The sequence below is a fragment of the Marmota monax genome, unplaced genomic scaffold (assembly GCF_021218885.2).
Source record: "Marmota monax isolate L192 unplaced genomic scaffold, Marmota_monax_Labrador192_F-V1.1 WCK01_AAM20220418_F8-fsc00190, whole genome shotgun sequence".
NCBI lineage: Eukaryota > Metazoa > Chordata > Mammalia > Rodentia > Sciuridae > Marmota > Marmota monax.
This window is the reverse complement of record NW_026693010.1, coordinates 2,866,736-2,879,700: the sequence shown is the minus strand read 5'-3', so window position 1 is coordinate 2,879,700 and position 12,965 is coordinate 2,866,736. Positions and strand designations below refer to the sequence as shown.

At 59.0% G+C, this 12,965-nt stretch overlaps 1 protein-coding gene across 8 annotated transcripts in view; it reads left to right on the top strand.

The window, feature by feature from the left end:
• Brf1 (BRF1 RNA polymerase III transcription initiation factor subunit) overlaps positions 1 to 8,930 on the top strand; it is a 64,099-nt gene extending 55,169 nt beyond the window's left edge. For 3 of the 8 annotated variants that reach the window (XM_046453207.2, XM_046453209.2, XM_058582288.1), the window contains 7 exons: positions 140 to 201; positions 968 to 1,049; positions 1,147 to 1,202; positions 1,975 to 2,231; positions 6,361 to 6,469; positions 6,938 to 7,109; positions 7,675 to 8,930. In XM_046453207.2, coding sequence (XP_046309163.1) covers positions 140 to 201; positions 968 to 1,049; positions 1,147 to 1,202; positions 1,975 to 2,231; positions 6,361 to 6,469; positions 6,938 to 7,109; positions 7,675 to 7,712 — 776 coding nt within the window. In that variant the 3' untranslated portion in view covers positions 7,713 to 8,930. The remainder of the gene's footprint in view (positions 1 to 139; positions 202 to 967; positions 1,050 to 1,146; positions 1,203 to 1,974; positions 2,232 to 6,360; positions 6,470 to 6,937; positions 7,110 to 7,674) is intronic. The other 5 variants (XM_058582289.1, XM_046453212.2, XM_046453211.2 and 2 more) reach the window with 2 other exon arrangements.
• The last annotated feature ends 4,035 nt before the right edge of the window (positions 8,931 to 12,965 follow it).

Here is a 12,965-nt window from a genome sequence, read left to right as displayed (position 1 = left end):
GCCTGTGGCCTGCAGGATGGAGGAGGTGGGGCTCCCAGAAGCTCCTCCACCCAGGCCTGAGTCCGAAACCAGCCCAGTGGTGTCTGTGCTCCTCTAGCAGGGCCACCCTGAGCAAAACTGACGTGACCCTTCCCTCTAGAAGACACCTCGGGGGACGGGGAGCTGGACCTCAGTGGCATCGATGACCTGGAGATCGACAGAGTGAGCCACCGCTGCCCTGGGCTACAGGAGGTGGTTGGGCTCTGAGGGGGGTGGTCTCCAGGCTCCAGCGCAGGAGGCCTGCATTTTGGGATCTTTGGGCCTGGTGGTTTCCCTGGGCATCCTTAGACACTCCCTGGTGGAAGGATGGTCTTGGGTAGTGCCCACACCCACGGTCCTGTCTCCAGACTCCTCCTCCCAGCCTGTTCCAGCCTCAGTTGCCACAAGCCCTCCCTCTGAAGCCAGGGCCCTGAGCTCTGCCTCTGTTCTCTGCCACCACCCACTCACCCTATTGGGGTGGCCTTAGTCCAGGAGGACGCCCATAGAGGCATGCACATCGCACACCTCCGATCCCAAACCCTGGGTCCAGGTGTGTGCCCCGACTTTGATTTGTCTCAGTGGTGTCCATTCTCCCATATTTCTCTCTGACTTTATTGCCACATGAGGCCTGAGCCTGTCCATTTGTTCCTGTGTTGGAATTGTACACCCTTATCTCCCTTCCTGGGACCTATGGCCTGCACTCTGGAGTCAGCAGGGCTACAGACTGCCCTAGAGTCTAGGAGCCCTGGACACTGCTCCATGGCTCAGTTTGTGGCTTCAGAAAGGGCAGAGGAACGATAGACAGCTTCCATGCTGAGTAGCGGCCCGTCGTGTGTTCCCTCCCTTTGATGATTCAAACATGCGAAGGGAAGTGTGTTCCGTTTGGGAGATCTTAGGGACCTCTCATAGTGTGGGGTCCCCAGCTGAGCACCTTCACTGTGCTGTGCAGTATATCCTGAATGAATCGGAGGCCCGAGTGAAGGCTGAACTGTGGATGCGGGAGAATGCCGAGTACCTGCGGGAGCAGAGGGGTAAGCGCCCACCTGCCCTCCTGCCTGCCTGCCTGGGCCTGGGGGCTTCAGGGGCTTGGCCTCACTGATGCCAGCCATTCTGCTCAACTGTTTATAGAGAAAGAAGCAAGAATAGCCAAGGAGAAGGAGCTCGGCATCTACAAGGAGCACAAGGTAGGCACCCCAAGTGGGCCAGGGAGCCAGAGACTTCTGACGGGAAGAGACAACTCTGGAGCACGGCCTTCCCTGGCACAGGGCCAAGGCCAGGGCAGGCAGTGGCAGTGGGGTGCTCTAGATCCACTTCCCCGCTGGTCTTTGGCTCCACTGTGGATGCACGTGCCACTCGGCTTTGGGGCGAGGTTCCTTGAGGCTGCTTCTCATTGAGGACATTCATTTTCTTTATGCCCTGGGGAGGTCTGACTGACGGCCCCCTGAGTGGCTGGCCTCTGTGGCGGTACCCCCGAGTGCCTGGCCTCTGTGGCCGTGCGGCTCAGCTCTTGGGCAGCAGCTCGTCCTCCACTTGATGATTTTGGAAGGGGTTCAGCCTCTTGAGTGTCTGAGCAAGAGGAAGGATGGGAGTCTGGACTCTTGCTGGCCAGACTGAACTCAGGACCCAGAGGAGGTGGAGAGGACAGGTGGAACCTGCCTTTCAGGAGGATCCCTGAAACTTGAGTTGGGACGTTGAGGGCCCAACAACCTCCTCACCAACAGCATGCCCATGTTCTGCTGAGCACTTGCCTTTTTTCTCCACCAGGGGTGACCACACTAGGGAGGTCATTGTGGTGGCAGGTTGTATAAGCTCAGCATCACCATGGTGTCTTGAGCCAGCTGGTAGGGCTTGCCCAGTGCAGGCTATGTGTCCCAAGGAGCCCCAGTGTCACAGGATATGATCATAGGTTGCAGGACAGCAACTCACAAGGGGAAATACTTTTGTGTTTCAACCAAGCCCAAGAAGTCTTGCAAACGTCGGGAACCCATCCAGGCCAGCACAGCGGGGGAAGCCATTGAAAAGATGCTGGAGCAGAAGAAGATCTCCAGCAAGATCAACTACAGCGTGCTCCGTGACCTCAACAGCAAGGGTGGGCGCAGCCCACAGAACGAAGACGCACGGCCTGCAGAGAGGGCCAGCTCCAAGAAGCTGTCACGGAGGAGAACTGCAGCCAGCAGGAACAGGGCTGACCCTGGGACCAGCATAGGGAAGAGGTACTGTCCTGTCCCCTCCTCTGGGCTGCAATGCACCAGCCGGGTCCACAGGAGAGTCCAGGAGCTGCACTGTCCCGCCGTGTCTGGAAGCCGACTTGCTGCCTCCTGGTGGGGGGAGACTGTCCTGGCTCCCCGTGCCTCGGGCCCTGGGCTGATCAGGCACCAGCGGCATCAGGGTCTGTGCCATCTGGAGAAAGCAGTGGGCTCCCTGGCCCGGATGAGTCCACGTGGGCCAGCCCCAGCCTGTCCACACCCTCTGCAGCTGTGCAGCCACGGGGGAGAGGTGTGGGCCCGCTGCGCTCCACCCCTGGGGTATGGTGGAGGGGAGGGGAACAGCAGCCATAGCAGCACCTTCCTGTGGGGTCAGGACTAGTTGAATGCCAGAGGGTGCTGTGGTCTCGAGCTGTGCCATGGGGTGGCTGAGCTGCACATGGCCCTGCTGTGCCAGGGTCCCCTGACAGGGGCCCAGGGTGCTGGTTGGAGCCTTCCCCTGGCTATGAAGATGGGCTGGGCACCCAGCGCAGCCGTACCTGCCTGCCCCCAGGCCTCCCTGGGTTGCCTCTGCCTTCTCTATTGTTGCTCTTTTTTTTTTTTTTAATATTTATTTTTTAGTTGTAGTTGGACACAATACCTGTATTTTGTTTGTTTATTTTTATGTGGTGCTGAGGATGGAACCCAGGACCTCACCCGTGCTAGGCGAGGGCTCTACCGCTGAGCCCCAGCCCAGCCCAGCCCAGCCCCTGTTGTGGCTCTTTTTAACCATGAGTCACGAGGAGGTGCCTTCTCCCCTCTGCCCCTGTGCCTGTTACGTGGCTTCCCTCTTGGTGGCGAAGCATCTCTGTTTACCCGTCCATTCATTTGACACTTCTAGGGTCGGTGTTGTGTCCAGAACAGCCTTTTCTTTGTCCAGGTTGTGAGGAGATCTCTTTTGGGGTTGGTTTGTTTTGTCCTAAGTTTCTGATCCATCTGGACCTATTTTAGCATGAGGATTGGGGTGAGATCTGCGAGACTCTGGGTGGCTGGCCGTTGATAGGAGGTGCTCTCCCAGGGACCCTTCCTGGGTTGGCTGGCTATCCTGGCCATGTGGGTGTCAACAATCTCCCTCAGCACCTGCTTGCCCAGCTGTGGGTCCATCTCAGGAGAGTGTTCTTTGTGGACTGTTTATTTTTTCCTAGAACTTAAAGGAGATGTCTAGACCTGACCTTTTCCTACTGGCAGTGTGACCATCTTGCTGGTGGGGATGTTCTTATGGGTTTTGTCTTCCTCAGCTGGGGACACAGGGATCCCGGGGTCCCCTGGAGTCCCAGGCCCGTGCTTGCTCCTCCTGCTGTGGTTGCCTGCCATGGAGTTGCTTAGATGAAAAACACTTGCCTCCTGGGTCCCTGGTGCTCCCAGCAGCCTCACTGGTCTGCAGGTTAGGGGCCTTCCATGGCCTCTGAGTCCCAGTGTGGGCTCCAGACCCCTGCTCCTCCACCGGCTGGCTGGCTGTGTGGCTGCTTGAGGCAGCAGCTTCCTGAATGGACCTTGAATTTTCTCAACTGACCTTTCAGCCTGTCTGTGGCCATGTGATCTCTGCCTTCAGGTGTCCAGGTGTCAAGTCTTGAACACGGATTCCCAGTGCAGCCCTCTACCAGTGCAGCAAGCTGGGACTGGGTGGGGGCAGAGGCCGAGGCCCGCCCATCCTTGCTGTCACTCAGTCTGGCCTCAGCATTGGTCTGTGTCTCATTGCTATTGCTTTGACAGTGCTGGAGATTGAACAGCTGCAGCTGGGAAGCAGGGGTTCAGAGAGGCTGTGGACCCTACCTGAGCCTCCCTCTGGCCAGGTCATCAGGGAAAGTCCTGTTCTAGTGTGTGATTCTGGCACCATCTGCAAGCTGTCTGACGCCAGCCTGAGAGGCCCCACGTCCCTGTTCACTTGTGCTTCCTGAACAAAAAGCTGCCAGCCTTCCCCTGAGTGGCCAGGATCAGAGTATATGAATATCAGATGTCCACATCTGCCTCCACCCTACCCAGCTGTGGCTATGCAGCTCAGGCAGCTCCCACAGGGCAGGGAAAAATCCCACTGGCCTCCAGGGTGCCAATGTGCCCTCAGCCCTTGGCGGCTTTGCCCTCCATGCTCAGCATTGAGGGGAGAGTGCACAGGCTGTGGCTGAGGTCTGGCCAGGAGCCGCAGGGCTGTAGCAGCTACGCACAGGGCTCTGCCTCCTGCCAGGGGATGGCCCAGCCCAGCACCACTGGCCCCACTGCAGGGCCAGCAAGAACCTGGTTAGTTCACCCTGCAGGGCTGCTATGCTCAGCTACTTGGCCACAAGGTTTGGACTGCTGGGCGCTTCTGGGTGGGGTGGGGAAGGGCCTGGAAGAATTGATGGGCTCGGAGGAAGCATGACCGACAGCCTGCAGGAGGGCATCCTACCAGACATTGAACTGAAAAGGCCCCAGATGTGATGGCTTTGTCCTCCCCAGGGCCCTGCTCTGGATCAGGCAGCTCCTGCCTCCTTTCCTGAGTGCCTGCAGCCCCAGGATGGCAGTGCCATGGCTGCCCTGCCTGTCACTGTCTGGTCAGCTGCTCCCAGTCCTGGGCTGGTGTGTGCTCCCCCCCCCCCCCCGAGCCAGTCGGGAGATACTGAGTGGGGCTGCTCTGACCCGCATGTCCTTCCTGCCCAGGTCAGCTGCCTTGGGTCCAGGCCTCTGCTCACAGGCTCAGGCCAGACAGTGGAGCTAGTGTGGTATCCGGCTCCCAGCCCTGCAGGTGTCAGGTGGGAGGTGTCCCCCCCAGCACATAGCCCACTGCCTGGGCAGATGGGCTTGGCTGTCACCCTCAGTCTTGCTGTGTTTGGGGAATTCACTGTGGCATTTGCTGTTGAGACTGAGAGGTTCCCAGCTGAAGTGGTGGTGGGTTTGGGGGCAGCCATCTGCTGGTGGCCCCAGGTCCCTGGACCTCTGGCTGACTGGGGACCAATCTGGCAGGAGGGAATGCTAGGCAGGACCTTGTTCTCCAGGTGCTTATAAACCCTTCTGTGCCTGGCTGGCAACCTTAGTTCCACCTGGATCACACTGATGGCTGCTGGGTGGTTTTTGTGATGTCCACCTATTCCAGAACCCCTTCCCAGTGCCCCCAGGTTCACCCAGCATGTCTTAGCTCACAGGGCTAGGCCTCAGAGGGCCCCCAGCAGATGGAGTGGCTGCAGTCCTCTATTCCCCCACTGCTATGTCCTGGAGGGAGTGGCTCCACCCCCTCTGTCCTACTGCTACAGGCCCAGAGCCTATGTATGCCAGCCTGGGTGGTACTGTGTGGCCAGGGTTAGGGATCAACACGTGCCTTCTCTCCTGGGGACCCCATCTTTCCCTCCGAGAAGCCTTCAGTGTCAAAGTGCATTTGTGTTTGGAGGGTTTGAGGACAGAGGGCAGTGCAGGGTGCTGCTAGCAGAAGTCATGGGGCTACTACTGTAGACCATGTGGGGCATTTGGCAGGTACTTAGAGCACCTCCCCTGTCCTTCCTCATCTTCCTCCTCTCCTCTGTCTCCTCTTCTCCTCCTCCAGAGACTTGTGATTAACCAGGGGAGTGTCACAGGGAGAAATGGACAGGGTCCACATGGCTCCTGCCCATGTCTCTCATGTATTTCTCCATAACCACCCAGAGCCTCTCCACCTGCCCCACTTGCAGTCAGGAAGTGGGGTGGCCTCTGGCTTGCATTTTGGTGTCATGTGCATGGTTCACCCATTGATTAATGCAGACACATATAGCAGTCCAGTCTTAGGATCAACACAGCTGGACTTCTAGGAGCGGCAGAGAAGCTGGAGCACCTAGCGGAAACAAGGAAGGAGCAAGGGGGTCCAGGTCAGCAGGGGGCCTGCGGGTAGAAGAGAGATTTGGAGAGGGCCAGGACAGATGTGCCAGAGTGCCCAGACCCCCAGGTCTGGTGGAGAGCCCTGTAAGGCTAGCCGTGTTGCTGGAGGCACATTCCGAAGGGAGCAGCTCCAGCCAGGGCAGCAGGCAGGACCACTGGGGTGGGTCCTTGTGTACTGAGTGGGTGCCAAGCCACGTCCTCCACCAGGTGGTGGGGGCCCTCTGAGGCAGTGAGAGCCAAAAGCAGAGCTGGCTGAGACTGCGTGCCATCTCTCTTTCAGGTTGAGGCCCCTGGTATCTATGCAGACGGCTAAGAAGGTGGCCATGGGAGAGGTGCGTTGTTCTGCCCAGCCAGGCCATTGGCCTCAGGAACAGCTCACCCGTGACCAGGTCTGATGGGAAGGGGCCCAGGGACTGCTGCTCCGACAGTGGCCTGGCACAGACAGAGAATCCTGAAGCTCAGGGGTGCCCAGGAGCAGAGCAGGAGGGAAGCGAGGGCCAGGCACAGAGCCTGGTGCACACGTCTGTACTGCCTGAGGCCAGGGCCAAGGGTGAGCCGGCCCCCACCGTGGGCGGTGTGTGGCAGTGGCCAGGGCAAGTTCTGGGGGCTGAGTGTGAGGCTTCTTTCTCACCAGAGGCAGCCTGGGTGGGGGCCTTGGGCTGGGTACTGTGCTGGTGCAGCCTATTGTACACCCCAGGAGATTAGAAGGGGCCTGTGGGTACTGGGAGCCAACAGACCCTCTGACAAGCTCTCGTAGGGGGCAGGAGCATGAGGGCCCGTCCGGGGCTATCCTGAGAGACACCAAGGTCTCTCCTATAGTCTCTCCTGTGGCCATCTCTCCACTCCCATCCTTCCAGGCTGTGCTCCCAAGTCCCCCTGCCCCGGGAGCCGAGGTGGTCAGGCCAGCAGCAGTCCTGGTGGAGAGCGGCCCTGTGTCATACCACCCCGAGGAGGACGCAGATGAGGAAGACGCAGATGAAGAGGATGGGGAGCCCTGCGTCAGCGCCCTGCAGATGATGGGCGGCAATGGTGGGTGGTGCCGCACGTGGTCAGGGGGCCTGACACAGGCACTGGGAAGGGGGGCTTCCAGAGGGATAAAGGCACAAACCTTCTGCCCCTGGTGATCCCCGAACACAAGCCTTTGGCTTCATACTAAATTTTTCTCTGAAAAGAAGGGAATTTGTATGAAGACAGCATAAACTGGCCATATTGATTCTGAGGCCCTGGGACATGTTAGAAGAGCTGGCCAGGGCCTAAGAGGCCAATTCCATGGGGACAGCAAGGCACCTGCTGTGAAGGCCATGGTCTGGGCTTGACTGGAGTCACTGGGGAGGCTGACCATCCAGCAGATGGGGTTTCTAGGCCTGACAGGTGGACAGACGTGTGCACTCAAGGGTGGGAGGTGTGGCTGGCCAAACTGCGGACACCTGTCCAGTCAAGAACTGAGGCTCCCACACTGGGCACACACCAACACCCCCAACCCCAAGATAAGATAGTCCCCACAGTGGTGGGACTGGTCCTGCAGCCTCAGGGAGCAGCTCCCTGAGGGCAGCGAGGGCTGTGAGCTTCCATAGTCGCCCTCTGTGCTTTGCAGATTACGGCTGTGACGGTGATGATGATGAAGGCTACTGAGTGTGACCTCAAGGCCAGGCAGCATCCTGGCTCTGGAGCCTGATTGTGTCTCATGGGGATTGGATGCCCTCTGGGGCCACTGTTTGTAGGCACGAATGCCAAGACTAGGGACCAGCCGAACACTGCCCTGCTTGCTTCGAAGCCCTCATCCCATGGCCACACGTGGCCTCCATGGTACTGTTGGGATCATGTTTTGAGCAAAGTAAGGAATATTTCTACCCAGCAAGGAAAACCATACTGACTATCTGCGTGTGTCTGATTGGACATGGTTGGGAGTATCCAAGGCCTTTGTCCCATGGTGTGTCCCAGCTTCCCACTCATTGACTACCCAAGAGCACTCAAAAGCAGGCACAGCGTGTCCCTGTTGTAAGAAAACTGAGGCACAAGGAGGCCTTGCTTCTCGTCAAGCCAGTGGAGGGTCAGGTGGGTCCAACCCTGTGGCTCTAGCACCTGTTCTTGGCTGGTGGCCCAAGTGCTTTCCCCTCCCATCATCCCCCAGAGGCACTATGCTCCCAGTTCCCTGTGGAGCTTGGTGTTCTGGGGCAGCAGGGAGCAGGCAGCTGTGGCTGGTTCCTCCCTCCCTCAGAGGCTCTCAGGCTCCCTGAGGTTCAGGAATGCCCACCGCCCAGCCAGCTCAGGCACCAGCACACTGGGACCCTGTGTGGGCTTGTGGGGTTTGCACCAGGAGTCTCTGCCGCAGTCAGAGGGCAGCTGGTCGAGCTCGTCTGGCAGTGCAGGCCTCTGCATCTGCACGCCCTCCCTGCCAATGCCAGCATGGCCTGTGTGGGGTGCGGGGCCTGGCCTACCCATCACATGCAGGGCCGTTTACCTCCTGTCTGAGCCAGGCCCAGGGGTAGGCAGCGAGTGTCAGGTTACCTGACTGGGGCACAGGTCTCGGGCCTTGCTTTCCTGGATGTGGCCCTGGAATGGAGGGCAGCCAGGTGCTTGTGCCCCAGAGTAGGCCCCTCAGGAGAGTGACTGCAATGACAGAACCATACCATACTGCCCTTCCTGGTCACCCTCTACCTCCACATGGGTGGGCTGGCTGTCCAGTGAAGGATCCAGACCCCAACTTTAGCACAGAGACTGGGTTGGGGCCTTTGAGTCCTTGCAGCCAACTGCTGTCCGTCTGCCTATACCCTGCAGCCAGTCTGGCCCCAGAGTCACTAGAAGGCTGGGGAACCAATTTGTGAAGAAAGAAAGACCTGTTACCTGAGAGATTTGGCTGAAATTGGTGTTTGTGATTCTGCAACCTACACTTCTGCCACGGGGTGGCCTGCTGGGAGCAGGCTGGGGACAAGCTCGGCACACCTAGCCCTGTTGTTCAGATGCTCCATGGGGATCCTATGGGCATGTTCTCAGCCCTGGCTGTTCTTGCTTCATAGCCACCCCTGCCTGTCAGGTCTTGTGGTCCTGGAGTGCCACTGCCTGGGCTCGGGTCAACAGCTGGGTGCCTACCACTCAACATGGCCTGTCTTGGCACTTGGCTGTGGAAGAAGACCCTGGAAGCTCTAAGGCTGCCTGAATTGGAGAGAGCATCTAGGATGCACAGTCTAAGGACCGTCCTCAAACTGTGGCAGTTGTAAGTGGGTGTATTGTGGTGCCAGGGACTGAACGGGATGAATAAGGTCCCCTTGTGGACTTCTAGCAGAGTGCAGAGCCAGAGAGCACTGGGAAGAGGGTGCACAGGGAAGACATGCTGGGGGACTGCATATCTGAGGCCTAAACTTGGAGAAGGATCACCTGGAAACACCTGTGGGTCAGAGCAGCTGGGTGGAGTAGAAGGACATGCAGGCTGCGGGCAGGGAAGGGTTCACTGTGCCTGCCCTGCAGGGAACAGATGGCCAGAGATGACAGAGCTGGGTCCAGCTAGAGAGGGAGGAGGGCTGGTGTGAGATGGCCTGGGAGGAAAGTTAACAGAGCTACCAGACCCTGTGTGGAGAGTATGGAAAATCAGAATCGAGGTGTTTCTGGGGTTGTGGCTTGAGCTATAGGGAGCTGGGGCACTCCTCGGAGACTGCCTTTGTTAGCAGTGGGCCTTCCAGAATTTGGCTTCCACATGGGCAGCTGGGTTTGGGAGGTGGGTTTCCAGGATCCACAAAGCCATGGCTAGCCATTTCTCCTCAGAAGACTGAGAGAAGGGGTTCTGAGGCAGAGCGGTGAGCTCTGGAGGCCAGGGGGGAGTGGAACTGGGGAATGTCCAGCTTGCAGGGATGTGCTGCGGGGAGGGCTTGGTGCTAGGCAGGAGGACTGCCTTGAGAGGGTGGGCGAGGAACATGGGGTCAGGGTCCCGGAATGGAGGACTTGGGTGACTGAGGCACCAAGGGGCAGGCCCCAGCAGGGCAACCGTGCAGTAGACAGTGTGTCTTTGCTGTGGTCAGAGCCCGGTGCTTTGGCTTCCGTTGGTACAAGTGTGGGGCCCCGCCCACAGGCAGTCTGGGGACCCAGCTGCATGTTCTTCCTGGAGGGATGCCACAGCCTGAAACAGGCCTGGCAGCTGTTTGGGCCCCTGGCTCGGATCTTCCCAGCATGAGGAGCAGTACCTCCTCAGGCCTCTGATCTTGGCTCTTTCTGTGGCCCCTAGACCACACAAAAGCAGTCTCAGAGGAGTGGCCTCCTTGACCCCTTTTCTGCACCGTTTCCATCCCCACCTGCCAGCAGCCCTGTGGGTGCTGCATTCTAGGCTGGGCCCCTGCCAGGTGGATACACCCAAAACGGGTCTCACTGCTTCTGTCCCTCTGCTCCCTCCTGCTGTCTGCCTGGAGGAAGCAACGCCCCAGGACTTCCCAGCTGACTGAGCTGATGCTTGGTAGCCGCGTGCCCCCAGACACGGGGCTAAGCCAGGGAAGGACTTAGTACTAGCTGGTACCCCAGGATTCCCCAGGATCCCCCAGGACCCTGGTATCTGGGGCTTTATAGATACCCAGTTTCAGAGGTGCCTAGGAATTGCTTGAAGGAGCTGGACAGTACAGTAGACCCACTTCCTCACCACAGAGTGAGAGGCGGGACACAGTGGGGCTCTGGGATACCTTGTCGCTGCTCCCCCCAGACTGCTAGGCCAAAGAGGACTTGTCTGCCTGCCCTGAGCTGGCTCCCATCCGTGCACCTCCTGGAGCCAAGGTGAGGAGGCTTCTTAGAGGCAGGCAGGGGTCACCTTCTACACATAGTTGGAGGCTGGGGCAGGAGCTCTGGCCCTTCACCTTCCCTGGGCTCCTTGGCCATGTGCATGCATTGGCTCAGAGTGAGCTCAGGGCAGACTGGTGTCACATGCCACCCTGGCACCTTGCCCATGCAGGAGCTTCCTGAAGCAGAGGTAGAAACACATCCTGCCACTAACCTGCTCTGCTGTGTGGGCGTGAGCACAGGGACCCAGCTGGACAGAGGGAGCAAACGTAGGCCTTTTGCTTTCTCCCACCCTGCCCACGTAGCTGTCTTCAGGCACTTGGTTGGGCAGCAGAAATCTTGCAGGAGACAAAGTGGGGACTCGCATCTCGAGGCAGGAGACCCCTCCCACCTGGGTGTTGCGGGGAACTTGTATGCCACTTTATCCAGGGTAGAGGAGACTCGCCCATCCAGTCTGGCCTCACTGGAGGGCACTGCTCGGAGGAAGCATGGTCCCTGTGTCCTAGCAACACCCCATAAACAGCCCAGTAGCCTCCTTGGCACTCTTCTCCAAGCTTGCAAGAGTCAGGAGGTAGCCATGGCCCTCAGGGTTGGGGGTCTGCGGGAGGCTACAAACCCCAGCACTCCTGTGTGTCTTGGAGGTTGTGCGTTGTCTAGAGTCAGGACTCTTCAGAGGCTGGCCCTGAGTCAGCTTCCTCTCCTTGCAGCCTCGGAGGGTGGTCTCTGGAGGGGAGATTTGTGGTTGTACTACTGAGTATCCTAAAAATCTCCCGGGTATGGAGGGGGCTCTGTTGCCACCGTCAGGACCCCTGGGCAGCCTCCCCCCAGCTCCCACTTGCTGGGGGTGAGAGGGCAGTGGATGCCGCAAGGACTGGGAGGCCTGGGCACTCCAGTTAGGGAAGACGGTGGGACCAAGGCAGCCCCCAGGCCCATAGGTCAGAGGTCCTCAGATGGCAGGTGGGCTGGCCTGAGGGGTGGCAGATAAGCACAGGCTGGGGCACATCTGGCAGTGGGTCTGCAAAGGGTACCCTCACCTTCCTCTGTCTCCCAACTCCTCTCTGGTTCCTGCTCCTCACTGCCGGATGTCTCACCATCAACTGTGGGCCAGCAGGGGGCGCCCCAGGATCAGCTGCGCTTTGGTGGGAGGGCACACAGCTCCTGGGGTAGCCTTCTTGCTCTAGTCCTGTGAGGTCAGAGGGCCTCTCTCCTGGCCTTGGACTCTGGGCCCTACCTCTTCCCCACTCTGGGGCACCTGCCCCATGGCCAACACCCTCCCTAGCCTCGTTAGCTGTCACAGCCACCCTGCAGAGGTGTCCTGGTCTTTTGGGGGATGCAGAGAGGGACCTATTGATTCCCTAGGTGGTGGTTTACTGAGTAGAGACTTGAACTCCACATGCTGGCCAGGCTTGGCACTGTGGAGCCACTGTCTCCCTGTGGTCATTATTTGTCCCAGTGTCCCATACTACGTGCCTGGAAGGCTAGCTTTTCCCAGGGGAGGCCTGGGTGGAACCAGACTGGCAAGGGGTGGGGGCCCAAGGTCAGGCTCCAAGACTGCAGTCAGGGCCTAAGGCCTGCCCAGGCCTTCAAAGGGGCCATGGGCGGTGGCAAAGGGCAGGCTCTTTATGGTTTTCCTGTGGGAAGAGGAACCTAGCTCAGAAAGCCATTGTCCCCACACAATGGGCCTGGCTGAGACCCATGAGGGCAAGAGCCCCAGGCTGCTGAGACCCAGCCCTAATGTCAACTGTGGGCCCAACTGGGGTCTTCATTCTGACCTTGACCTTGACCCTGGTCCATATGTAACTCTCATTCTACAATGCCCTTGGCTACCACCACCCCAACTGACCCTAGCCAGGGAGGAGTCACTAGCAGCTGAGTTGGGGGTACTCCCAAAGCAACTTTAAGGGGCCTTGGTGGAGGAGGCACCCTGCAATCAGGGCTAGCTCCAAGGTGAAGAGGGTGGAGGATTCTTAGTGTCTACAGGGCAGCAAACTGGGGCTCTTGGCTAGCCCCAATACTCATGGAGGCCTGGTGGTCTCAAAAGGTCCCTAGCTGGATCCAGGTTGGGGCAGAGGCCATGGCTAGGCAGGCCTGGCCATGCTTAGTGGGCTAGCGGCAGAGTTCACCCTGCAG